General features: G+C 43.3%; 1 protein-coding gene across 3 annotated transcripts in view; it reads left to right on the forward strand.

The window, feature by feature from the left end:
* Positions 1-25,489, forward strand: part of LOC311102828 (phospholipid-transporting ATPase VD-like) — a 34,664-nt gene extending 9,175 nt beyond the window's left edge. For 2 of the 3 annotated variants that reach the window (XM_084144258.1, XM_084144259.1), the window contains exons 4-21: positions 2,854-3,058; positions 3,448-3,533; positions 3,632-3,738; positions 5,526-5,657; positions 5,909-6,021; positions 6,130-6,382; positions 7,211-7,428; positions 7,627-7,800; positions 12,424-13,236; positions 13,405-13,531; positions 19,630-19,814; positions 19,919-20,174; positions 21,925-22,127; positions 22,228-22,428; positions 22,555-22,635; positions 22,874-22,978; positions 23,209-23,396; positions 23,523-25,489. In XM_084144258.1, the coding sequence (XP_084000384.1) occupies positions 2,854-3,058; positions 3,448-3,533; positions 3,632-3,738; positions 5,526-5,657; positions 5,909-6,021; positions 6,130-6,382; positions 7,211-7,428; positions 7,627-7,800; positions 12,424-13,236; positions 13,405-13,531; positions 19,630-19,814; positions 19,919-20,174; positions 21,925-22,127; positions 22,228-22,428; positions 22,555-22,635; positions 22,874-22,978; positions 23,209-23,396; positions 23,523-23,766 (3,691 nt within the window). In that variant the 3' untranslated portion in view covers positions 23,767-25,489. The remainder of the gene's footprint in view (positions 1-2,853; positions 3,059-3,447; positions 3,534-3,631; positions 3,739-5,525; positions 5,658-5,908; positions 6,022-6,129; positions 6,383-7,210; positions 7,429-7,626; positions 7,801-12,423; positions 13,237-13,404; positions 13,532-19,629; positions 19,815-19,918; positions 20,175-21,924; positions 22,128-22,227; positions 22,429-22,554; positions 22,636-22,873; positions 22,979-23,208; positions 23,397-23,522) is intronic. The other variant, XM_084144260.1, reaches the window with a different exon arrangement.
* The last annotated feature ends 547 nt before the right edge of the window (positions 25,490-26,036 follow it).

The following is a 26,036-nucleotide window of genomic DNA, read 5'->3' on the forward strand; positions in this document are numbered from 1 at the left end:
CTTCTTTATACTTACTAGGGTTGTATATGGTGCCATCAAACTGACTAGCATGCAAACTAGAGCAGGGACAGTGCCTTCGGAAAGTATTCAGACCCCTTGACTTTTTCCACATTTTGTTACGTTACAGCCTTATTCAAAAATTAATACATTTATTTTTTTCCCTCATCAATATAGACACACAATACCCCATAGTGACAAAGTGAAAACAGGTTTTTAGAATTTGTTTGCAAATGTATTAAAAATAAAAAACTGAAATACCTTATTTACATAAGTATTCAGACCCTTTGCTATGAGACTCGAAGTGGAGCTCAGGTGCATCCTGTTTCCATTGATCATCCTTGAGATGTTTCTACAACTTGATTGGAGTACACCTGTGGTAAATTCAATTGATTGGACATGATTTAGAAAGGCACACACCTGTCTATATAAGGTCCCACAGTTGACAGTGCATGTCAGAGCAAAAACCAAGCCATGAGGTCAAAGGAATTGTCTGTAGAGCTCTGAGACAGTATTGTGTCGAGGCACAGATCTGGGGAAGGGTACCAAAAAATGTCTGCAGCATTGAAGGTCCCCAAGAACACACTGGCCTCCATCATTCTTAAATATAATAAGTTTGGAACCACTAAGACTCTTCCTAGAGCTGGCCGCCCGGCAAACTGAGCAATCGGGTCGAGAAGGGCCTTGGTCAGGGAGGTGACCAAGAACCCGATGGTCACTCTGACAGAGCTCCAGAGTTCCTCTGTGGAGATGGGAGAACCTTCCAGAAGGACAACCATCTCTGCAGCACTCCACCAATCATGCCTTTATGGTAGAGTGGCCAGACGGAAGCCACTCCTCAGTAAAAGGCACATGACAGCCCGCTTGGAGTTTGCCAAAAGGCACCTAAAGACTCTCAGACCATGAGAAACAAGACTCTCTGGTCTGATGAAACCAAGATAGAACTCTTTGGCCTGAATGCCAAACGTCACGTTTGGAGGAAACCTGGCACCATCCCTACGGTGAAGCACGGTGGTGGCAGCATCATGCTGTGGGGATGTTTTTCAGCGGCAGGGGCTGGGAGACTAGTCAGGATCGAGGGAAAGATGAACGGAGCAAAGTTCAGAGATCCTAGATGAAAACCTGCTCCAGAGCGCTCAGGACCTCAGACTGGGGCGAAGGTTCACCTTCCAACAGGACAACGACCCTAAGCACACAGCCAAGACAATGCAGGAGTGGCTTCGGACAAGTCTCTGAATGTCCTTGAGTGGCCCAGCCAGAGCCCAGACTTGAACCCGATCGAACATCTCTGGAGAGACCTGAAAATAGCTGTGCAGCAACACTCCCCATCCAACCTGACAGAGCTTGCAAGGATCTGCAGAGAAGAATTGGAGAAACTCCCCAAATACAGGTGTGCCAAGCTTGTAGCGCCATACCCAAGAAGATTCGAGGCTGTAATCGCTGTCAAAGGTGCTTCAACAAAGTACTGAGTAAAGGTTCTGAATACTTATGTAAAACGTGTTTTTGCTTTGTCATTATGGGGTATTGTGTGTAGATTGATGAGGGAAATAAACAATTTAATCCATTTTAGAATAAGGCCGTAACATAACAACATTTGGAAAAAGTCAAGGGGTCTGAATTCTTTCCGAATGCACTGTATATGCTGAACTGAAAGTAGGACAAGTTGACATAATCTCTAATTACAAGGGGTTAAATGATACGATCTGTGGTTTTAAAACATTGTTGTGCCATGTTAGAGATGGACACACACACATCTCACTCAATTCCTCTCATATCTCTCTGCACAATGCCTTGACAAGAGACATTCATTGTTCAATGGCTATGTCCTCACTTGTTGAAGTTTCTTTATCATAATCTATTTTGCTCAGGATGGGGTTGCTTAAATCTATCCCCTTTTCCAGAGTCTAGGAGTGAGAGGTGGAGGTAGCCTGTTGGTTCTTCCTCCCAGGTCTACATTGTTCATAGCTTAATGAGGCCAGACAATCCCTAGGGCAGGGGTAGGCAACTAGATTCTGCCGCGGGACGATTTGTGTTGGAGCGGATGGTACATCATTATAATCATTTGTACACTGCAAATTGAGCACAACTAAGCCCAAAAAGAGGTTGTATTTGAAAATAATAATTTCGTACCTTGATTACATTGATACACAATCACGTCTCTTTTTGTATTTGTGGGAATACTTGGGAATAGATTTTCTAAATTAAACTTCTCATTTTTAGCTGAATTCCTGGTGATTTTAGTCTTTTTTGACCAAAAACTAAGTACTTTAGGGGCCAAAGAAAATCACTTGCGGCCCGATTTTGGCCCACAGGCCGCCTGTTGCGGCCTGTGGGTGGTGGACAGTAAGATAAATGATTAACCTTGAGGTGTATTCACACACTGTGGCTCATAGCTGCCTTGGCTGAACATTGTGTGTTTGAGAAGCCTTACACTCACGCCCTCTGATTGATTTGAAGACTTGTTTCTTAACACCCACCCTACCTTACAGTTGGCATGGTTCCATCTTGTGCATGTTGCTGTGTACCCAAACACAGGTCACTGACCGAAATGTAGACAGAGAAAGTGCAGGGTTAATGGTGTTTTCTGGAGTATTTACAATGTGTAAAATATGTTACCATGTCTGTGTTTAGGAACGTTCAATGGTTGTTTAGAGAGACATGTTCCTTTGCTTGTGTGAATACTGTTCGTATGTGTGAAACTGTTATTTAGTTGTCATTTGTGGTATTGTTAGCAACGTTTTAACCATAACCACAGAGGGTCTTCAGGCTTTCGTTATATTTGATAGTACACACATGGTCCCACTCTCATTGCCCTCAAGCAGTTAACAGGTTATCTTGTGGTCTTTTTTACCATAGGAAACAGCAGATGTATGTGGACCAGTGTTGGCAGGATGTCCATGTGGGGGACTTTGTCCGTCTGTCCTGTAATGAGATCATCCCTGCAGACATGCTGCTGCTGTACTCCTCTGACCCCCACGGTGTCTGCTACATCGAGACGGCCAACCTGGACGGGGAGACCAACCTCAAACAGAGACAAGTTGTCAGAGACCTGCCACAACAGGTATGTGGCTCTGATTGGTTTCAACATGCTGTTATCATTAATTGTCATGATGGCACTTCAGTGTTTGAAATACTTGAGGCTTAAGTCTTAAAGCAAGCGTGCAAGAGACGGGGCAGCTCGCCCTGCCTAAACAAAACACTGCCGTTTATTGTACAGCTAAAGGTGGAGTGGTACAATAATCAATAAAAAGCTTGATAAAACATGACACGAGGCTGTAATTTACCTGCATTACGCAACTGTACTGTATATCCATGTAAAAACCTGTACACATCCCATAAAGGTATGGTGTAAGTAAGAAGAACATCAATAGGGATTAGGTCAAATATTATCCTTGGGTCTAGTGGGAAAATGACTACAGAAATATTTAGTGTGTATGTCATCTGTTTCAGGGTTCTGAGTTGACTCCAGAGAACTTCCACAGCTACATTGAATGTGAGAACCCCAACAACGACCTCAGCCGGTTCCGAGGTTACATGTGAGTCTGGTTTTATTCACTACAGACACTGTATGGAGACAGACTTAATGTTATGAACTTTTGAAAGGCAAGGTAACTTACATATTTGTTTCCTACAGGGAGTACCCCAGTAAGGCTCGTGTGGGCTTACACAACAACAACCTCCTCCTGAGAAGCTGCACCATCCGCAACACAGAGACCGTCATAGGCATCGTGGTCTATGCAGGTAAGAGGGTGAAATAATCCTCTTTCCCCAGGTCTAGCTCATGCTGGCGTTTGGTGTATCCCATTATCCAACCGGGTGTCCACAGCTGGTTTTCCTCATATTTCAAGTTATTACCTGGGCAACCAGCAGGACTATGGCAATTTAGCACTTTTGGTTTAGTTTAATAAAATATATCAAGTGCTGTTTTTAGACCAATTTGCCTCATGATTTGTCAACTCTTGCAAAAATGTTGTCCTTCATATCGGAGTGCTACTTCAGGCTCTTTGCGTGTCTTGACCAATCGGATTCACTGAAATCACAGCTCTTGCGTGCTGGGTACAACGCACAAAGTGCGCTCACAACTATACTCCGGTATTTATTTAGCAAGCGTGATAACACATATTTCCTGACAGACACAAACAAAAACTCGTACATAAAGTTAGCAGCCTATACACCAAAACATTAGTGATCTGACATGCGGTATTGCATGGAAACTATACTATTTGTCAGTCTGATCAACTGTAGGCTACTAACAACAACAGCTGCATAGTCTAGCCTACTATGCACCCTGTCTCTCTGGCCAGGCTAAACGAAGCGGTAACTTTGTGTATTTATAGCCCATTTCTTTGTCAGAAAATGTGAATGGGATCAAATGTGGTTTATATTGAAACTTTTGCTGACCAGGCTACCTATCTAATCCAAAATTATTAACTAGAATGAATCAATAAACACAATAGCTGACATAGACTGTGAGTTCATTTTGAATTAGGCCTACAGTTGCATAGGGCAAGACTAGATGATGCAAACCTGCATAAAGCATGCTCAGCCCTGTGAGTTTTATTGTCCAATCATGTTGCTTTCTGTGTGTCTGTGTAGAGGAAAACCCCTAGTACTTCTTTAAAATATAATTCATGGTTTCTGCAGTTTTACAGGGTTTTCATCCTCCCCAAGGCCAGGAGTTTTTCCAGGAGTTTTTTAAAACCATGTGATGTGATTAGAAAAACTCTGGTCCCATCATAGCCCATATTAAATATTTTTATACCGTATAAGGTCCAGAGTTTTATCTGGTTAGGTTACCAGATCAGGAAAAACTACGGGCCCCAGAATTGTTTTTACGCCACACCACTCTGGGACCTCTGGTAACAGACTATGCTGGTTAGAGATTAATCTGCCTCTAGTGTGCTCAATAACACTCAACCTGAATCTTCTGTCATAAAGCCTATATAATGCCACCTTTATGGAATGGCTGTTGAGAGAACTACCACATTGTCCTGCCCCCATAGTCTATATCAGTTGACTGCTAGGAGTGTGGCCTGCCTCCAGCTCCTTTATGCCTTGTCCCCACTAGACACAGTCAGGCAGGTCTGACTACAACCCTGCAGGCTAAACCAGTCTGTCTGCTCAGGCACAAGGTTTCTGCTTCCATTATTATTTTACTACAAAATCCATACAGGTATAGAGTTACATCAGCTCTGGTACCATCAATGGCTTTCTATATATGACATTCATCTCTTTTTCCTTCATTTCCAGAAGCAAAAATGAAGGCTATTGTGATACAGTGTAGAATCAACCTCTGACGTCTTGTGCACTGCATTTCAATGCCTATGCAATTTTATTGTAAAGGATTTCTCTGTTGTTGTTGTAGAATTATATGTAGGGTTATGCCGTAAGGGTATTACCACCTCTGCATGTTTATTCGTCACCCACAAACAAATAGGGCATTTTGACCCAGGTCTGCTGTAAAAGCACACATACATGTACATTTACATGTATATAGCCATGGTTGTGTTGTGTGATCTTGAACGCAGGTCACGAGACCAAAGCCATGAAGAACAACAGTGGACCGAGGTATAAACGCAGTAAACTGGAGCGCAGGCTGAATGTGGACGTGCTGTGGAGCGTTGTCCTGCTGGTCATCATGTGTCTGACCGCGGCTATAGGTCCGTTCTGATCAATATAACTGACCACATCTATATGAAAACATGTGTCTGACCGCAGCTATACAGTAGGTCTGTATTGCTGCTCAATTTAACTGACCACAGCTGTATGTGGTTGCTGACCAAATCTATATGAACACACTGCTTATCATGTCCTACCACACAGTTCTTGGTCTTTGCTGTTTTACCACAGCTATAGCGTTGCTGTAAACAAGTATTTTGACCACGTTCGTATCATTCTTTGTGTTCCGCAGGCCATGGTCTCTGGCTCAGGAACCAGAAGGAAGCTTCCTTTCTGATCCCTGACACCACGTCTCCTGCCCTGTCTGGCTTCTACCTGTTCTGGACCATGATCATAGTTTTACAGGTAGGTAGCGCACTAAATGTCTTAAAACCTTGTGTTAATATGCTAAATTCATGATGCTAAATTATTTATTAATTAATTATTAATTAAATTCCATTCTCTCCTCGGCAGGTGCTCATCCCTATCTCCCTGTATGTGTCCATCGAGATCGTCAAACTGGGTCAAATCTTCTTCATCCAGAACGACATAGACTTCTATAATGAGTACCTGGACTCCAGGATCCAGTGTCGGGCCCTGAACATCACAGAGGACCTGGGTCAGATTCAGTATGTGTTCTCAGACAAGACTGGCACGCTGACGGAGAACAAGATGGTGTTCCGGCGCTGCACCATTGCTGGGGTGGAGTACCCCCACGAGGAAAATGGTGAGAAGTCAAAGTGCATTTTTCTACACAACACAACGTTTTCCACAAGGGGCACTCATGAGTAGGGTTGCAAAGGGAGGGTATATTACTGGAACATTTCAAAGTTTACCAGTAAACTACCAGAATCTTGGTATCTTTCAAGGATTTTAGACATCTAGTGGCCCTTTTGGGTACTTCAGCTTATCACAGGTGTCTGTAATCATCTCTGGCCCTCTAAAATATATGATTTTTTAATATATATATTTTGAAATAAAATATGAGAAAGCTGTAAAACATTGCTAAATATATACCATTAACTTAGTGAATACCATTGGTGTTTAATATGAGGGTTTCAGCATGGCATTCCTTTATATTTATTTTACAAACTTGATTGATTAGATGATTTTTCATTAATTAGGCTATTTTCTCTTGAACCATATGGTCTATTTAATAGAAACTCATGGACAATATGGACACAGATATAATAAATGAATAGTGTGTGTGTATATATATATATATATATATATATATATATATATATATATATATATATATACCAAAGTTACGATAAATTGCCATAGAGTTTCTGTTAATTACCAAAATTACTGAAGATTCCGGTAACTTCTGTAAATTAACGGTAGCTTTGCAACCCTACTCATGAGTGATATAGTATTGTGAATGTTTGAAAAGAATAATACTTTGGGTGGGTGCTTATATTTGTCCTGAAACACCCTCGGAGATTGGCTCTAACCGCTAGGCTACCTGCCTCCTATGATACCCTGACACTAAGGATTTTGTACAATTTATTTAAAAATGTCTTTCATCCCTCCCTGTCTATCTTTCGGGCAGCGCGGAGGCTTGAAGTGTACGAGCAGGAGAAGGATGAGGCGAAGGGTCGCTCCCACACGCTCAAGTCACGTGCCAGCGCCAAGTCCCTGAGCTGCAAGTCACTCAGCTGCAACCGCAGCTCTGTGTCCCTGCACACACTGACAGGCCACTCTGAGGGGGAGGGAGAAGAGTCCCCCAGCCCCATACTGCCCCGACACAGCGCCTTCAGCAGCCCCATGGTGAGATTCATACACCCAGTGTTTCTTAATCCATTCGCAATGAGACCCCTCAGAAGATGCACGTTTTTGTTCTAGCCAAGCACTAAGATACCTGATTCAGCTAATCAAAGACTTGGTGATTAGTTGATTAGTTGAATCACACACAACTGACAGCATGATATGAAATGTCTAATTCCTATCTTCCTGTCTTCCCTCTAGGAGAAGGATGTAGTCCCGGACCCTCTCCTGGTGCAGAAGCTGAACTGTCTGTCCTCCCCGCTCTTCCTTCTGAGGGATGCCAGTATGGAGCTCACCTACATTGTTGACTTCTTCATGGCTCTGGCCATCTGCAACACGGTGGTGGTGTCCTCACCCAACCAGCCCCGCCATGTGGTACGTAAGATAGCCTCAACCTAATAAAAGAAGGAGGTAGATGTTTGCAGGGTTCGCACAAGGTGCTTGAGGTGCTTAAAGTACTTGAATTTGGCACTCTGAAATTCAAGTACTGCAATACCTTGAAAATCAGACATTTTCTCAATTGGTACTTGAAAAATACTTGAATTAAAATGATAGAAGAGAAAATGATCAAATATGTTAATATGAAAAATATTTTAAAAATGTATAGGTCTTATGAATACATTTCCAGGCAGACTACCGAGTTTTATTTCCTCACGTGTTTTGCACTCTGGTTGCCACTCAGCCAGGCAGGTACAGAACTGACTGATTAGGCGCTACCAAACGTCACATCGATAGCTAAAATGCCGGGCAAATGTAGATGCAATACTGCCTTTTGTGCGTACGGAAAATGTCTGGGATCTTTTACTTAACATGTTGCGTTTTATACTTTTCAGTATAGTTTACCAACCTTTTTTTTTACCACTACATCACTGGACCCAACCAACCCACACTGTGTAAGGTGCAAAACATGTGTCAGACTTTGACATTGAGAGCATGGGTGAATCAGCCCTGAAGGGGGAAAGACAAAACGCTGCATCCTGCTCTGGCGCCAGTTCTACATTGTGACCTTTTCTCTCCAGAGCTTTCTAGCCTCATTCAAGGGGTGCTCGCGATATTCCGCTTTATCAAGTGGCAGCCGTGCTTCTGCTGTTCTGGTGGCCGTTCACATGCCGCTTTCCTCACACAGCCCACCCGCCCTCACACAGCCCACCCGCCCTCACACAGCCCACCCGCCCTCACACAGCCCATCCGCCCTCACACAGCCCACCAGCCCTCACACAGCCCACCCGCCCTCACACAGCCCACCCGCCCTCACACAGCCCACCCGCCCTCACACAGCCCATCCGCCCTCACACAGCCCACCCGCCCTTCTCCTGACCGGCGACATTAAAGCTGCCAGTCAGAAGCAAGATGCTTTTTTGTAACTATTAAGTAGTAGATTCCCAAATGCCCAATAAAAATACAATACAGTCATTAAGCTGGAATTGTGTAATAATGCAAATAGGAAATGTGTTCACCAGTAGGCATGTCCCAAAGATCTGCTCATCACTACTCAAATTACAATTCATCAGTCCTGACTTAGGAAGTAGTAAAACACATATTATTGAGTAGAACTTGTAAGGTAGTGATGCATATAGTAAGTTAGTTATTTTTTTCATGAGGTTGTGGTGATATACTGCCATCTGGTGGCGACTATAAACAATTGCATAATAGGAACTATTACAAATTGATGGTCCTTGAAAATAAATATAAGTGCTTGAAAAAGTCCTTGAATTTGACTTGCCACTGTCTGTACCATTTTTTTATTTATTTTTTATTTCACCTTTATTTAACCAGGTAAGCCAGTTGAGAACAGGTTCTCATTTACAACTGCGACCTGGCCAAGATAAAGCAAAGTAGTGAAATAAAAACAACACAGAGTTACATATGGGGTAAAAAACATAAAGTCAGAAATACAACAGAAAATATATATACAGTGTGTGCAAATGTAGCAAGTTATGGAGGTAAGGCAATAAATAGGCTATAGTGCAGAATAATTACAATAGTATTAACACTGGAATGCTAGATGTGCAAGAGATTATGTGCAAATAGAGATACTGGGGTGCAAAAGAGCAAAATAAATAACAATATAGGGATGAGGTAGTTGGGTGGGCTAATTTCAGATGGGCTGTGTACAGGTGCAGTGATCGGTAAGGTGCTCTGACAACTGATGCTTAAAGTTATTGAGGGAGATAAGAGTCTCCAGCTTCAGAGATTTTTGCAATTCGTTCCAGTCATTGGCAGCAGAGAACTGGAAGGAATGGCGGCCAAAGGAGGTGTTGGCTTTGGGAATGACCAGTGAGATATACCTGCTGGAGCGCAGACTACGGGTGGGTGCTGCTATGGTGACCAATGAGCTAAGATAAGGCGGGGATTTGCCTAGCAGTGATTTATAGATGGCCTGGAGCCAGTGGGTTTGACGACGAACATGTAGTGAGGACCAGCCAACAAGAGCGTACAGGTCACAGTGGTGGGTAGTGTATGGGGCTTTGGAGACAAAACGGATGGCACTGTGATAGACTACATCCAATTTGCTGAGTAGAGTGTTGGAGGCTATTTTGTAAATGACATCGCCGAAGTCAAGGATCGGTAGGATAGTCAGTTTTACGAGGGCATGTTTGGCAGCATGAGTGAAGGAGGCTTTGTTGCGAAATAGGAAGCCGATTCTAGATTTAACTTTGGATTGGAGATTATTTATGTGAGTCTGGAAGTTGAGTTTACAGTCTAACCAGACACCTAGGTATTTGTAGTTGTCCACATACTCTAGGTCAGACCCGTCGAGAGTGGTGATTCTAGTCGGGTGGGCGGGTGCCAGCAGCGTTCGATTGAAAAGCATGCATTTAGTTTTACTAGTGTTTAAGAGCAGTTGGAGGCTACTGAAGGATTGTTGTATGGCATTGAAGCTCGTTTGGAGGTTTGTTAACACAGTGTCCAATGAAGGGCCAGATGTATACAAAATGGTGTCGTCTGCGTAGAGGTGGATCTGAGAGTCACCAGCAGCAAGAGCGACATCATTGAGATACACGGAGAAAAGTGTCGGCCCAAGAATTGAACCCTGTGGCACCCCCATAGAGACTGCCATAGGTCCAGACAACAGGCCCTCCGATTTGACACACTGAACTCTATCTGAGAAGTAGTTGGTGAACCAGGCGAGGCAGTCATTTGAGAAACCAAGGCTATTTAGTCTGCCAATAAGAATGCGGTGGTTGACAGAGTCGAAAGCCTTGGCCAGGTCGATGAAGACGGCTGCACAGTACTGTCTATTATCAATCGCGGTTATAATATCGTTTAGGACCTTGAGCGTGGCTGAAGTGCACCCGTGACCAGCTCGGAAACCGGATTGCATAGCGGAGAAGGTACGGTGGTATTCGAAATGGTCGATGATCTGTTTGTTAACTTGGCTTTCGAATACTTTCGAAAGGCAGGGCAGGATGGATATAGGTCTGTAGCAGTTTGGATCTAGAGTGTCACCCCCTTTGAAGAGGGGGATGACCGCGGCAGCTTTCCAATCTCTGGGGATCTCAGACGTTATGAAAGAGAGGTTGAACAGACTAGTAATAGGGGTTGCGACAATTTCGGCGGCTAGTTTTAGAAAGAAAGGGTCCAGATTGTCTAGCCCAGCTGATTTGTAGGGGTCCAGATTTTGCAGCGCTTTCAAAACATCAGCTGTCTGAATTTGTGTGAAGGAGAAGCGGGGGGGGCATGGGCAAGTTGCAGCAGAGGGTGCAGAGTTGGTGGCCGGGTTAGTGGTAGCCAGATGGAAAGCATGGCCAGCTGTAGCAAAATGCTTGTTGAAATTCTCGTTTATTGTAGATTTATCGGTGGTGATAGTGTTTCCTAGCCTCAGTGCAGTGGGCAGCTGGGAAGAAGTGCTCTTATTCTCCATGGACTTTACAGTGTCCCAAAACTTTTTGGAGTTAGTGCTACAGGATGCAAATTTCTGTTTGAAAAAGTTAGCCTTTGCTTTCCTGACTGCTTGTGTATATTGGTTCCTAACTTCCCTGAAAAGTTGCATATCGCGGGGGCTATTTGATGCTAATGCTGTACGCCACAGGATGTTTTTGTGCTGGTCAAGGGCAGTCAAGTCTGAGGAGAACCAGGGGCTATATCGGTTCTTAGTTCTGTATTTTTTGAATGGGGCATGTTTATTTAAGATTGAGAGGAAATTACTTTTAAGGAACAACCAGGCATCCTCTACTGACGGAATGAGATCTATATCCATCCAGGATACCTGGGCCAGGTCAATTAGGAAGGCCTCCTCGCTAAAGTGTTTTAGGGAGCGTTTGACAGTGATGAGGGGTGGTCGTTTGACCGCGGACCCGTTACGGACGCAGGCAATAAGGCAGTGATCGCTGAGATCCTGGTTGAAGACAGCTGAGGTGTATTTAGAGGGTATGTTAGTCAGGATGATATCTATGAGGGTACCCATGTTTACGGATTTAGGGTTGTACCTGGTAGGTTCGTTGATAATTTGCGTGAGGTTGAGGGCATCTAGCTTGGATTGTAGGATGGCTGGGGTATTAAGCATATCCCAATTTAGGTCACCAAGCAGTACAAACTCTGAGGATAAATGGGGGGCAATCAATTCACATATGGTGTCCAGGGCACAGCTGGGGGCTGAGGGGGGTCTGTAGCAAGCGGCAACAGTGAGAGACTTATTTCTGGAAAGGTGGATATTTAGAAGTAGAAGCTCAAACTGTTTGGGCACAGACCTGGATAGTATGATAGAGCTCTGCAGGCTATCTCTACAGTAGATTGCAACTCCACCCCCTTTGGCAGTTCTATCTAGACGGAAAATGTTATAGTTGGGGATGGAAATTTCAGAATTTTTGGTGGCCTTCCTGAGCCAGGATTCAGACACTGCTAGAACATCAGGGTTTGCAATGTTTTAATTCCAAAAAATGTCCATGTGTAGTCCTCAAAGGGGAAAAGCACATGCTAAATGTAACAAAAATGTATATGTTTGACCAGGATTAGTGCCAATTCCATTTAAACTGATGTTGTCAATTGCATTCTCAGGTCCAGGTGCCTGAGGTCTCCTGTACCCCCCTTAAATCCCTGGAGGACATCAAGATGCTGTTCCAGCGTTTCGGCCTCCCCCGCTTCTCCACACTCTCTCCTCCCCACACTACGAAGAGCCCTCGCAGCTTCACACGCAGGCTCTTTGCCAGGGGCAAGGCAGCCTCCTTCACCCCCAGCCCCTCCCCTACCCCAACCAAGCGGGGTACAGAGCCAGATGGGGAGCCTAACCTTGAGGCCTCTATCCTGAGTATCAAACCAGGGTTGGATGGGGCCCCTGGAGAGGATGGGGACCAAGGGTATGAGGAGGAGGGAGAGCATGGCTCTTGGAAAGGCGAAGAGGACAAGATGTTACACCTCAACCCGGGGGCCTGGAGTGGGCTAGAGAACTCTAACGGAGCCCAAGGCCCTCCCGGTGAACCTAGGGCAGACGAACTGATCTATGAGGCGGAGAGCCCTGATGAGGCTGCTCTGGTCCACATGGCCAGGGCCTACCGCTGCACCCTGCAGGGACGCTCGCTGGAGCGCCTTCTGGTGGAGCTGCCAGGGATGGGCAGCATGGCCGTGCGCCTGCTCCACATCCTGCCCTTCGACTCCACCCGCAAGAGGATGTCTGTGGTGGTCCGCCACCCACTCACCAACCAGGTGGTGGTCTACACCAAGGGAGCAGACTCGGTCATCATGGACCTGGCAGAGTCACCTAAAGGTGCTGAGCAGTCAGATGGGAGACAGGGTCACATCAGAGAACAAACCCAGAAACACCTAGACAACTACGCCAGGGAAGGCCTTCGCACCCTCTGCATCGCTAAGAAGGTACAGACATCTACAGTGGTTAAACTTTTTTGCTTTGACCTTAAATATCACATTAATTCACATTTGTGTCTATGGAAAAATACTTAATAGTTTAGAATAGTTGATTGTCCTCAGTAGAATAAATTATTTTTCACAGACTGGTGACTTACTTGTGCATTGTGCTAACAGGTGTTGGAGGAGGAGGAGTATGAGGTTTGGTTGAAGCGTCAGGCATTTGCAGAGACCAGTATAGAGAACAGAGAGGAGCTTCTACTGGAGTCTGCACAGAGACTGGAGACCAACCTCACTCTACTGGGTAAAACGCCACACTCCACAGACATGTTTTCTTACACCATTAGGAGAATAAGGAGGATTTATTTTATTTATTGCTAAAGTATTAGTCATAGGGTCCCAATCAATTAAAGGCACAGCCTGGAACTTTCATAGTCAAAAGTGTTGCTCCTACACTTGTTTATAAACTGGGTTGGTGAATTCAAGGAGCAACTTGGTTAGGGCTGTCCCCGACTAAAAGAAAATCTTGGTCGACCAAGAGTAATATGTTCTTTCGACCAATGGATTGGTAGAAAATGTAAAACATGCATTTTTCCATATATTGACACATCCTATGTCAGGGTTCCCCAACTGGCAGCCCGCAAGCCAAATCTGTATTATTTGGCCCCCATACACCTGGTGCTGAAAATATAGCTAACTTATTCTTATTCTGTCTGGGATTTACTCTCCTGCCATGCAACAGATGCAGAAAAACTACACCAGTCAAGTAATTCATTTCAACAATAATCTTCATTTTAATTTGACTTTACAAACAACAAGAGGGCTTAATTGGAGTCTATTTCTTCCGAGCCAAGGCCTATATAAAATAACTTAACTGGCTGAGGTAGGCTATGAGGCTTAACAGGATATTTCACAAGAACAAAATATATGGCCTAATAGAAGTGGGATTTATTTGTATAAGGCCTACTTACAATTGCAACTGGACAAAACTGTTGCATCCTACATAAAACAATAATTTAAAGAAAAAAAAAGCGGTGTCTGTATCGGGAGTCTCGGGATAGCCTGCTCCTGTAACGACAGAACAAACAGAAAATACTGTAAGCTTGAGATCTAAATATCCCTGGATAAGCACTCACAATAATGTTAGTATTTACTAAATACAGTCATATAGGCCACTAAGTTACTTACTCAATGGGAAAAGTTGCATTTCCCCTCGAACACGATCTTGTGGATGTCGGGTGAGATGGATGTGATTTTGCTGCGCAGGCAGTCCTCGATTGACTTATGTGAAAGCCGGTTCCTGTCGTGAGTCTATATATTGCATTCATAGAGGAAAAGGAGAACTCGCAGGTGTAAGTTGATCCAAACATTGCTAGCACATAAAATGCAAGTTTCTTTATTGTGTTGTATTCCTCTGAGCATGCCACCCAAAACACACAAGGACTCGGCACTCCTGAGCGCATCCCTGATTTGGCTCGATGTCTGGACTTCAATCAGCTCAGTTTGAATTGTGGCCTCATCCAGCGAGGGTATTGTTTTCTTAGCAAGGGAGGAGAATTCTCCACCTGGGCGGACTGGGAGAGGGTCACGTACAAACGCAATGATATCCTTGAGCAGGCATGCTGTAGTCTTCAAATCTGGTGGAGAAGTTGTCCCTCAGCTGCTTGAAGAAATCTTCCATCACCTCTGTGACAATGCTGCGGCCTGGTCCCTCTGCCTGTCGTTTCTTCAGTGTGCTGAAGTGCAGTAGCCTTCCAGACGACAAGTCCAAATCGAACTACTCAAGCTTCCTAGTAAAGGCCTCAAGTTTTTCCACCATGTCCACAACTGTTTTCCCTCTTCCTTGTAACTGCAGATTTAACCCGTTTAAGTGAAAAGAATGTCAGCCAAAAAAGCCGCGTGTGTAGCTTGCAGTTAACGCTTCAATTTTTCTGCGTCGGGCCTCTGTCTGGGGCGGGAATGGCACTTTGAAAGTGCCATACTTAAATTCATAATGAAGTCAGATTTAATTATTTGTAAACATTTTAATTGCAAATAAGACACACTGGCTTGGCATTGGGAAATATGGTAAGATGAACACATCTCTCAGTCCATTCTTCCCTGAAACTTAGATTTTCACCTTGTCTTTTGATACTTTTTGAGAGCAACATATTCTCTTGCTACGTAGATCTGTTTTTCCCCACCAATCAACACACAGAGAAAAATAAATATAATAATTGAATAGAGACTTTGGTGATTTTATGAGCGTAATCAGATCGAAATTATTATGTTATTGTCACTGAATTTATTGTGTACTAATCAGATGTGTTAAAAATGTTGTTCAATTTGTAGTGTAGGCCTATTGATTATGCTAATATTATAAGCTAATTGTGTAATGGCCGCCGACTATTAGTTCAGAAAAAAATTGGCCCGAGGCCAAACCTAGCTGACGAACCCTGCTGTAGGTCATTTAACTGTCTGTTACATGAAATATGCTTTGTGGACTTCACTGGACAGAGGTTGCTATCCGGTTTTGTGATAAAGCAAAGGTGTGGTTGAATTGATTCTGCCACTGCATCTTCTTATTGTCTCGGCCTTTAGGCCTGTATATCACGATCGCAAGGCATATTAATTAACTGGGGCTTGGCCTCCCCAGTGATTTTACCCATGCACCGCTACAAATTATCAGAGGACCTTGGAGTTTGCCAAAAAACAGTAGGAATTCTGTCTGGGATTTACTCTCCTGCCATGTAAAAGTTACTGACATGGCAGATTCGTACGGGACAAAAATGACAGATGTGGTGTTTTGTGCTCATGCACGGAATTACATTACCCGACCTCCCCCAGTAAACCTAATCCCGTCCAAATAGGGCACAATAGGGCCTGACCTATAGCATATCATAATCACATCAATAAATTGGTTATAACTAACTCTGAACACCATAACACATGTGACAGCAAAATGGATGCAGAGGACGTGACAAATAAACTCGAAACGGGGGAATGTTTACTGGTTGCTCAGGAGGTAAAGGGAAAGTCAGATGTGTGGAATAAATTTACTGGAGATCAAGAAAAAGAAGGTGAGGAGCAAGTGCTGCGTGCATATTATGTTTGCCAAACAGGTGCTGTATAGATTAAAATAAAAAAATTCTGACCGTTTAGAACAATGTAAACACTAAATAAATGATAAGCGTACCAGAGAGTCTGTTGTAAAGTTTTTTTGCTAAGCCTTTATTACAGCAAAGACTAAAAACAGTCACATTCATTCATGAATGCAGTTTCCGAAATGGAACGGTTTATTTATTGTTTAAGCCAATTCTTCAAGGCTCGCTTTATTTTATTTTTAAACTAAAATGCTTGATTGCATTTAAAATGACTGGTATGCTGTGTGATGACATGAACAAATTAATGATTGATTGATGCAGTACCCTAAATAAGTATTGAAATATAGGCCTAAGTTAGTTATGATATTAAGACTAAACAGGATGCGCTCTTAGGCCTAATGTTAATACTAAATTGTAATTATTTTGCACTATGGCCTATTTCTTGCCTTACCTCCATAACTTACTACATTTGCACACAATGTAGATAGATTTTCTATTGTGTTATTGACTGTACGTTTGTTTATTCCATATGTAACTCTGTGTTGTTGTTGTTTTTTATCGCACTGCTTTGCTTTATCTTGCACAGGTCGCAGTTGTAAATGAGAACTTGTTCTCAACTGGCTTACCTGGTTAAATAAAGGTTAAATAAATAAAATAAATAAATACAAATGGTGGTTATACAAGGCTGCTATACTAAGCTTACTAATGATAATGACATTACTTATGATCATAATAGTAATAATAACAATAAGAAGGAGATCAAGAAAAAGGAGCGTTATTATTATTATAAATATAATTTTTCTGACAATTTGGAACAGCGTAAAGAGCACTAAATAAATTATGAATAATATCAGAGGCTGTTCTAATGAAAAGAAAGTGTGAAGCCTTTATTACAGCAAAGTAAATATTAAAAACAGCTGAATTTGTGAAATTGTTTACTTGACATGTTGTTGCATGGAGCTTGGTGCTCACAGAATCAGTAGGCTATTAAACAAACACTCAAACAGGCAACAGACACAGGATCTGTCTTATTTCTGTAGATACAGTGGGGGAAAAAAGTATTTAGTCAGCCACCAATTGTGCAAGTTCTCCCACTTAAAAAGATGAGAGAGGCCTGTAATTTTCATCATATGTACACGTCAACTATGACAGACAAAATGAGGAAAAAAAATCCAGAAAGTCACATTGTAGGATTTTTAATGAATTTATTTGCAAATTATGGTGGAAAATAAGTATTTGGTCAACTTCAAACAAGCAAGATTTCTGGCTCTCACAGACCTGTAACTTCTTCTTTAAGAGGCTCCTCTGTCCTCCACTCGTTACCTGTATTAATGGCACCTGTTTGAACTTGTTATCAGTATAAAAGACACCTGTACACAACCTCAAACAGTCACACTCCAAACTCCACTATGGCCAAGACCAAAGAGCTGTCAAAGGACACCAGAAACAAAATTGTAGACCTGCACCAGGCTGGGAAGACTGAATCTGCAATAGGTAAGCAGCTTGGTTTGAAAAAATCTACTGTGGGAGCAATTATTAAGAAATGGAAGACATACAAGACCACTGATAATCTCCCTCGATCTGGGGCTCCACGCAAGATCTCACCCCGTGGGGTCAAAATGATCACAAGAACGGTGAGCAAAAATCCCAGAACCACACGGGGGGACCTAGTGAATGACCTGCAGAGAGCTGGGACCAAAGTAACAAAGCCTACCATCAGTAACACACTACGCCGCCAGTGACTCAAATCCTGCAGTGTCAGACGTGTCCCCCTGCTTAAGCCAGTACATGTCCAGGCCCGTCTGAAGTTTGCTAGAGTGCATTTGGATGATCAAGAAGAGGATTGGGAGAACGTCATATGGTCAGATGAAACCAAAATATAACTTTTTGGTAAAAACTCAACTCGTTGTGTTTGGAGGACAAAGAATGCTGAGTTGCATCCAAAGAACACCATACCTACTGTGAAGCATGGGGGTGGAAACATCATGCTTTGGGGCTGTTTTTCTGCAAAGGGACCAGGACGACTGATCCGTGTAAAGGAAAGAATGAATGGGGCCATGTATCGTGAGATTTTGAGTGAAAACCTCCTTCCATCAGCAAGGGCATTGAAGATGACACGTAGCTGGGTCTTTCAGCATGACAATGATCCCAAACACACCGCCCGGGCAACGAAGGAGTGGCTTCGTAAGAAGCATTTCAAGGTCCTGGAGTGGCCTAGCCAGTCTCCAGATCTCAATCCCATAGAAAATCTTTGGAGGGAGTTTAAAGTCTGTGGTGCCCAGCGACAGCCCCAAAACATCACTGCTCTAGAGGAGATCTGCATGGAGGAATGGGCCAAAATACCAGCAACAGTGTGTGAAAACCTTGTGAAGACTTACAGAAAACGTTTGACCTGTGTCATTGCCAACAAAGGGTATATAACAAAGTATTGAGAAACTTTTGTTATTGACCAAATACTTATTTTCCACCATCATTTGCAAATAAATTCATTAAAAATCCTACAATTTGATTTTCTGGAATTTTTTTTCTCATTTTGTCTGTCATAGTTGACGTGTACCTATGATTAAAATTACAGGCCTCTCTCATCTTTTTAAGTGGGAGAACTTGCACAATTGGTGGCTGACTAAATACTTTTTTTCCCCACTGTATATTGATGATTTATAAAGCCAGGCACATTTAACTGTTAGGCTATTGATTATAGACCTAATTAAGTTGAGGTTTCCTCTCTCCTCACTTAGACAATAAGGCGAGGGCTGTTTTCTCATCTCCTCATTCTGCTGCTGCCTCCGCCGCATTGTTCTCAACACCAATATGCCGGTTAACTTTGTAATTATGCACATAGCAATATGGTCTAGGAAAAGGCGCCAATTCAACAGCGCACTGATGTGTTTCTGAACCGCGGACAGCGATCACTATCCAACGCCGGAGAAAGCACATTTGTTATAAAATAATATTTGTATTAGTGTTGCACCATTGTTCTTATGTAATATAATCATAGACAATTTCAGTAGCACGTCTTAGACTGATGGACCGTGCCATCCCCACGGCCGCCACAATGGATCAGTCCACTCAGACATGCATGAATCAGACAGGTGTCTTGTACACCATTTTATATATATATATATATATATATATATATATATATATATATATATATATATATATTGCTACTGCTCGACTAATGAAATCTCGGACAACCAACAGCCTATCGACCAAACAATCGACCAGTCGACTAAATGAGGTCAGCCCTAAACTTGGTCAGGAGCTAGCAACAACCAACTGCAATGGCTGACTGTAGTGTTACTGTTTCTGTTGCCAGGGGCAACAGGGATCGTGGACAGACTCCAGGAAGAGGTGCCAGAGACCATTGAGGCACTACAGAGAGCAGGGGTCAAAGTATGGGTCCTGACAGGGGACAAACAAGAGACTGCCATAAATATCGCCTGTGCCTGCAAACTACTCAGGTCCACAGACCAACTGCTGACTGCTAACTGTGGTAGCAAGGTGAATGTTATCCTGTTATTCTAAATTATTTGTCCTCCTTCAAAATGCGTTCCTGTCATCCTGCTGTCAATCTTCCTCATCCTGTCTGGTGTCTCTCTCTTCAGGAGGCGTGCAAGGCCTTGTTGTTAGAGCTGCGGGCGGAGGTGGAGAGTGGGGAGGCAGCTGAGGGCACGTCGGGCTTCACCCTGGTGGTGGATGGGCGCACGCTGGACTTCGCCCTGCAGGAGGACCTGAAAGGGGACTTCCTGGAACTGAGCCGGCGCTGCAGGGCCGTGATCTGCTGCCGCTCCACCCCACTTCAGAAGAGCCAGGTGGTACGGCTGGTACGGGACCAGCTCCGAGTCATGACCCTCGCCATAGGTCAGTGGAAGTCGGTAACACTTAAATGAGTAGTCCAGGATACAGTGGGGGAAAAAAGTATTTAGTCAGCCACCAATTGTGCAAGTTCTCCCACTTAAAAAGATGAGAGAGGACTGTAATTTTCATCATAGGTACACGTCAACTATGACAGACAAAATGAGAATTATTTTTCCAGAAAATCACATTGTAGGATTTTAATGAATTTATTTGCAAATGATGGTGGAAAATAAGTATTTGGTCAATAACAAAAGTTTCTCAATACTTTGTTATATACCCTTTGTTGGCAATGACACAGGTCAAACGTTTTCTGTAAGTCTTCACAAGGTTTTCACACACTGTTGCTGGTATTTTGGCCCATTCCTCCATGCAGATCTCCTCTAGAGCAGTGATGTTTTGGGGCTGTCGCTGGGCAACACTGACTTTCAACTCCCTCCAAAGATTTTCTATGGGGTTGAGATCTGGAGACTGGCTAGGCCACTCCAGGACCTTGAAATGCTTCTTACGAAGCCACTCCTTCGTTGCCCGGGCGGTGTGTTTGGGATCATTGTCATGCTGAAAGACCCAGCCACGTTTCATCTTCAATGCCCTTGCTGATGGAAGGAGGTTTTCACTCAAAATCTCACGATACATGGCCCCATTTATTCTTTCCTTTACACGGATCAGTCGTCCTGGTCCCTTTGCAGAAAAACAGCCCCAAAGCATGATGTTTCCACCCCCATGCTTCACAGTAGGTATGGTGTTCTTTGGATGCAACTCAGCATTCTTTGTCCTCCAAACACGACGAGTTGAGTTTTTACCAAAAAGTTCTATTTTGGTTTCATCTGACCATATGACATTCTCCCAATCCTCTTCTGGATCATCCAAATGCACTCTAGCAAACTTCAGACGGGCCTGGACATGTACTGGCTTAAGCAGGGGGACACGTCTGGCACTGCAGGATTTGAGTCCCTGGCGGCGTAGTGTGTTACTGATGGTAGGCTTTGTTACTTTGGTCCCAGCTCTCTGCAGGTCATTCACTAGGTCCCCCCGTGTGGTTCTGGGATTTTTGCTCACCGTTCTTGTGATCATTTTGACCCCACGGGGTGAGATCTTGCGTGGAGCCCCAGATCGAGGGAGATTATCAGTGGTCTTGTATGTCTTCCATTTCCTAATAATTGCTCCCACAGTTGATTTCTTCAAACCAAGCTGCTTACCTATTGCAGATTCAGTCTTCCCAGCCTGGTGCAGGTCTACAATTTTGTTTCTGGTGTCCTTTGACAGCTCTTTGGTCTTGGCCATAGTGGAGTTTGGAGTGTGACTGTTTGAGGTTGTGGACAGGTGTCTTTTATACTGATAACAAGTTCAAACTGGTGCCATTAATACAGGTAACGAGTGGAGGACAGAGGAGCCTCTTAAAGAAGAAGTTACAGGTCTGTGAGAGCCAGAAATCTTGCTTGTTTGTAGGTGACCAAATACTTATTTTCCACCATAATATGCAAATAAATTCATAAAAAATCCTACAATGTGACTTTCTGGATTATTCTTTCTCAATTTGTCTGTCATAGTTGACGTGTACCTATGATGAAAATTACAGGCCTCTCTCATCTTTTTAAGTGGGAGAACTTGCACAATTGGTGGCTGACTAAATACTTTTTTCCCCCACTGTATGTAAACATTTATGAGCATTTATAAGGCATTATAAGTAGGAATAGCCCTGTCTTAGTGTTTCCAATCTAGATTTCTTAAGTCTGGGGCGTCCTTTTTTGTCCAGGTGATGGAGCCAATGATGTCAGTATGATCCAGGTGGCAGATGTTGGCATTGGGATATCTGGCCAGGAGGGCATGCAGGCTGTGATGTCCAGTGACTTTGCCATATCCAGGTTTAAACACCTCCGCAAGCTGCTGTTGGTCCATGGCCACTGGTGCTACACACGCCTGGCCAACATGATTCTCTACTTCTTCTACAAGAATGTGGTAAGAACGTCTCTCATTCACCCCAGGCACATGCACACTCACTATCTCTGTCTTTATTTTCTCTCCCTCCCTCCGTCCGTCTCTCTTCCTGTGTGTGTAGATGTATGTGAATCTGCTGTTCTGGTACCAGTTCTTCTGTGGTTTCTCGGGGAGCGTCATGACCAACTCCTGGGTGCTCATCTTCTTCAACCTCCTCTTCACCTCCGCCCCTCCCCTTCTCTACGGGATCCTGGACAAAGACGTGTCTGCAGACACCCTCATTAAGTTACCAGAGCTCTACAAATCCGGACAGTATTCCAAGGTGTGTGAAGGCGGAATCTGGGAGTATTAGGACAATGATTTCCAACTCCGGTCCTTGGGTACATTTTTGTTCTAGCCCAGCACTAACACACACTCATTGATATGTTTTATTGATGTATCTCTCCAGGCCTACCTCCCTTCTACCTTCTGGCTGACGATGCTGGACGCTCTTTACCAAAGCCTTGTCTGTTTCTTTGTTCCTTACCTTGTGAGTAGATTTACACTAGATTTGCACAAGTAGTGCTATTGCCATTGATTTAATGTGTTCTGTGTCTACATTGTGTAATCCTATACCCTGAGAATGGGTCAGTGAGGTGGTGTTGTTCTCTGTAGTCTGGGAGTCGTTTCGGTTGAATAGGGCATCATGCCATACTCTGCCTTTTTAAAAGCATAACAGGATTTCCTAATGGATAATTAACTTTGTTTTGGTCTTTATTTTTGGTCAGGCATATGCAGGGTCAGATGTAGACATGCTCTCCTTTGGGTCTCCCATCAATGCCTCTGCCCTCCTCATCATCCTACTACACCAGGTCATCGAGAGCCACACACTGGTGAGACACACCTTACCTGACACACCCATAGGTTGATAATGATAATGCATTTATTTAGCACTTTTGACTAGGTCTCAAAGCCTTCACATTTTGAAGGGGGCAACTCATGGGTTCAAGTTGGGAATAAGTGGACCCGGGATCGTGTCCAAATGTTCCTGTTCCATGTTATGTACTCTATTTATTTCTGTTTCTATTCCTATGTTGATCTGTGCTATGTTCCTGTGTTACAGACATGGCTACATGCGTTAGTGCTGGTGGGTAGTGCTCTCTTCTACTTCTCTTTCACCCTGGTCTTCAGTGTGGTGTGTGTGACGTGTAGCCCCCCCACCAATCCTCTTGGTGTGGACAAGCTACAGATGTCCCAACCACTCTTCTACGGAGTGTGTGCCCTCACCACCGTGCTGGCACTGCTACCAAGGTATACACACACAGTAGTGCCAACCTTTTTCAGACAGAATCACAGCTCGATTGGAGACCCACATCATTAAGAAAAATCGTTTTTTAAACCTTTTCTACCTTCCCTTCCTCACTGTCACTCTTTCAGATTCCTGTTCCATGCATTGCGCAACAGCATCTCCCCCTCTGACACACTGAAGGCTGCTCTGATGGACCAGTTCAACCCAGATGACTACTGTAGGAAGATGCAGCGCTGGAACCAGACCCAGGCCCAGAGTAAAGCCAGGGGTCTCGTCATCAATGTGGAAGACTCGGACATCAAGATCCCTGACTTTATACTCCCTAAAAAGCTGAAGGAATGCAGCGCTGCCACTGGCTCTGTGCTCTCCTGACGTCACAGAGGCTACAGGAGGTTGCTACCATAGAAATAGAAAGAAAATAATAGCATCCCCATTCAAGTCATTGATGGCATAATGGGTGGTCAGGTGGCCATTGTGAGTGTACCCATCGGAGCAAAGAAGGAAGTAAAAGCAGGAAGTGTACCCATCAATCTGTGCTGTGATTTGTTGAATCAACTCAACTGACATCACAAAAAATAAATTCCATTGCATGAGCTACATCAGTTAGCATCATTTGAATTAACATTCTACATTAACATAGAAATTATTGCATCACAATACCAGGCAGCCATTGTTATTGTACCCATGAGTTTACCAGTCAAATTGCCAGGGTTAGAGGTTCCAAGCCCGTTTTATTCATTATTGATATGGTGGCTACAGGGTTCAACCCTAACACCCTTCAAAGCTAGCGTTGCTGGCTGGTGATGGTTAAGATCGCCATGCTGTCTATCCAGGGGAACGAGATTGATGTTTCTCACATGTGCCTAGAGTTGCATTAACATGGAGTCATGGTCCCTTGAGAAAATATTGGTGATGTGGACACATAGACATTCATAAATGTGTCTCTGGGGTACGGTAGGACTTCGACACAATCTGGTGTCCAGGGTGATGAGGCCCCTTCATAATGCACTACACCCGAACCCTGCTAGGCGTGGTGCACTCTGGCCCTCTTCAGTGTGCACTGAGCATGTAGGGAACAGAATTCTATTAGTTATCATAGGCTTAGTCCCCAGTAGATAGGTACTCAGAAGATTGCTTAAAGGTTGAATTAGCAACTGTTTACCTCCTCATCCTGTGACCAAGTAATGAATGGGAACTGTGAAACAATCCAGATTTGTGACGTGATATCAGAAGGTTGACGAGCGTTTTTGTTTTGGTTATTGTTTTGTTTGTTGTTTGTTCCATGAAAACATGTACTGTACTACACTGGTTACATTCCTCTACTGAATCACGTTATGCAATCACAGATTAAGTGAGACAAGATTTGAATGTTATTTTTTCTGTAATTTGCACTGCTTTGTTGAGAACGGTGGAATTATATGCAGGAGTGTGTGCAATGTTTGGAATGTGTTTACAATCCTTGAGTTGCGTGCACTTATTTTTAAAGTTAGCATCAAGCTACGACTCCTTTTGTGTTTAGGCACAGCCCTTCGATGTTGGTGTTTCTTAAACAAACACTCAAAATGACATTGTAAATTACGCATATTATTGCATATGAACCTTGGACACTGGGAGGTCCCATTGAAGGGCTGGACCAAATCAAAATGCTGTAAAGTGGCCTTTTCCTCCTGAATCACACTTGAATTCATTTTGACTGGAGTTTAAATGGATTTGGCATTGACCTGACCTTTCTCACCACTGTTTTCCTCTGATCTGTATTCAAATTGAGTAAAGCAGTCCATTAAAACATGGGATATATTTATTTAACCTTTATTTTCTCGTTGAGATACAATCTCTTTTTCAAGAGAGTCCTGACCAAAGTGGCAGCACACGTTTAGTTACAAGACAAGAACCAAAATGCTATGTACATTTACACACTGAAAAATGGAAATGAAATGTGGGAAGTTGATTGAGGGCCTGGTGCTTCTAAAGCAAGACAACCAAACGTGCAACTTAGTAGGCCTAAGTGCAGGAGGAGGATTCAGGTATGGCCCTGCTGTATATGTGAAGTAGGCAGTGGTGAAAAGTACTTAAATAAAAATACTTTAAAGTGCTACTTAAGTAGTTTTTTGGGGGTTTCATTACTATTTATATTTTTCACAACTTTTACTTCACTACATTCCTAAAGAAAATAATGTACTTTTTACTCCATACATTTTCCCTGACACCCAAAAGTACTTATTACATTTTGAATGCTTAGCAGGACAGGAAAATGGTCCAATTCACACACTTATCAAGAGAACATCCCTGGTCATCCCTACTGCCTCTGATCTGGCAGACTCAAAAACACAAATGCTTCGTTGGTAAATTATGTCTGAGTGTTGGAGTGTGCCCCTGGCTATCCATAAAAAAATATTTAAACACATTGTGGTTTGCTTAATATAAGGAATTTGAAATGATTTATACTTTTACTTTTGATACTTAAGTATATTTTAGCAATTACATTTACTTTAAATACTTGAGTATATTTAAAACCAAATACTAATATTGGGTACTTTTTCCACCTCTGAAAGTAGGCGTTTACAAATGTTCTCTTGAGTTTGCCTGGATAATGCCATTGGCATTTATATCTGTTACTGAGAAGTGACCTGTTTCTCTTTCTC

Source organism: Coregonus lavaretus, assembly GCF_964263955.1.
Source record: "Coregonus lavaretus genome assembly, chromosome: 27".
NCBI classification, from domain to species: Eukaryota; Metazoa; Chordata; class Actinopteri; order Salmoniformes; family Salmonidae; genus Coregonus; species Coregonus lavaretus.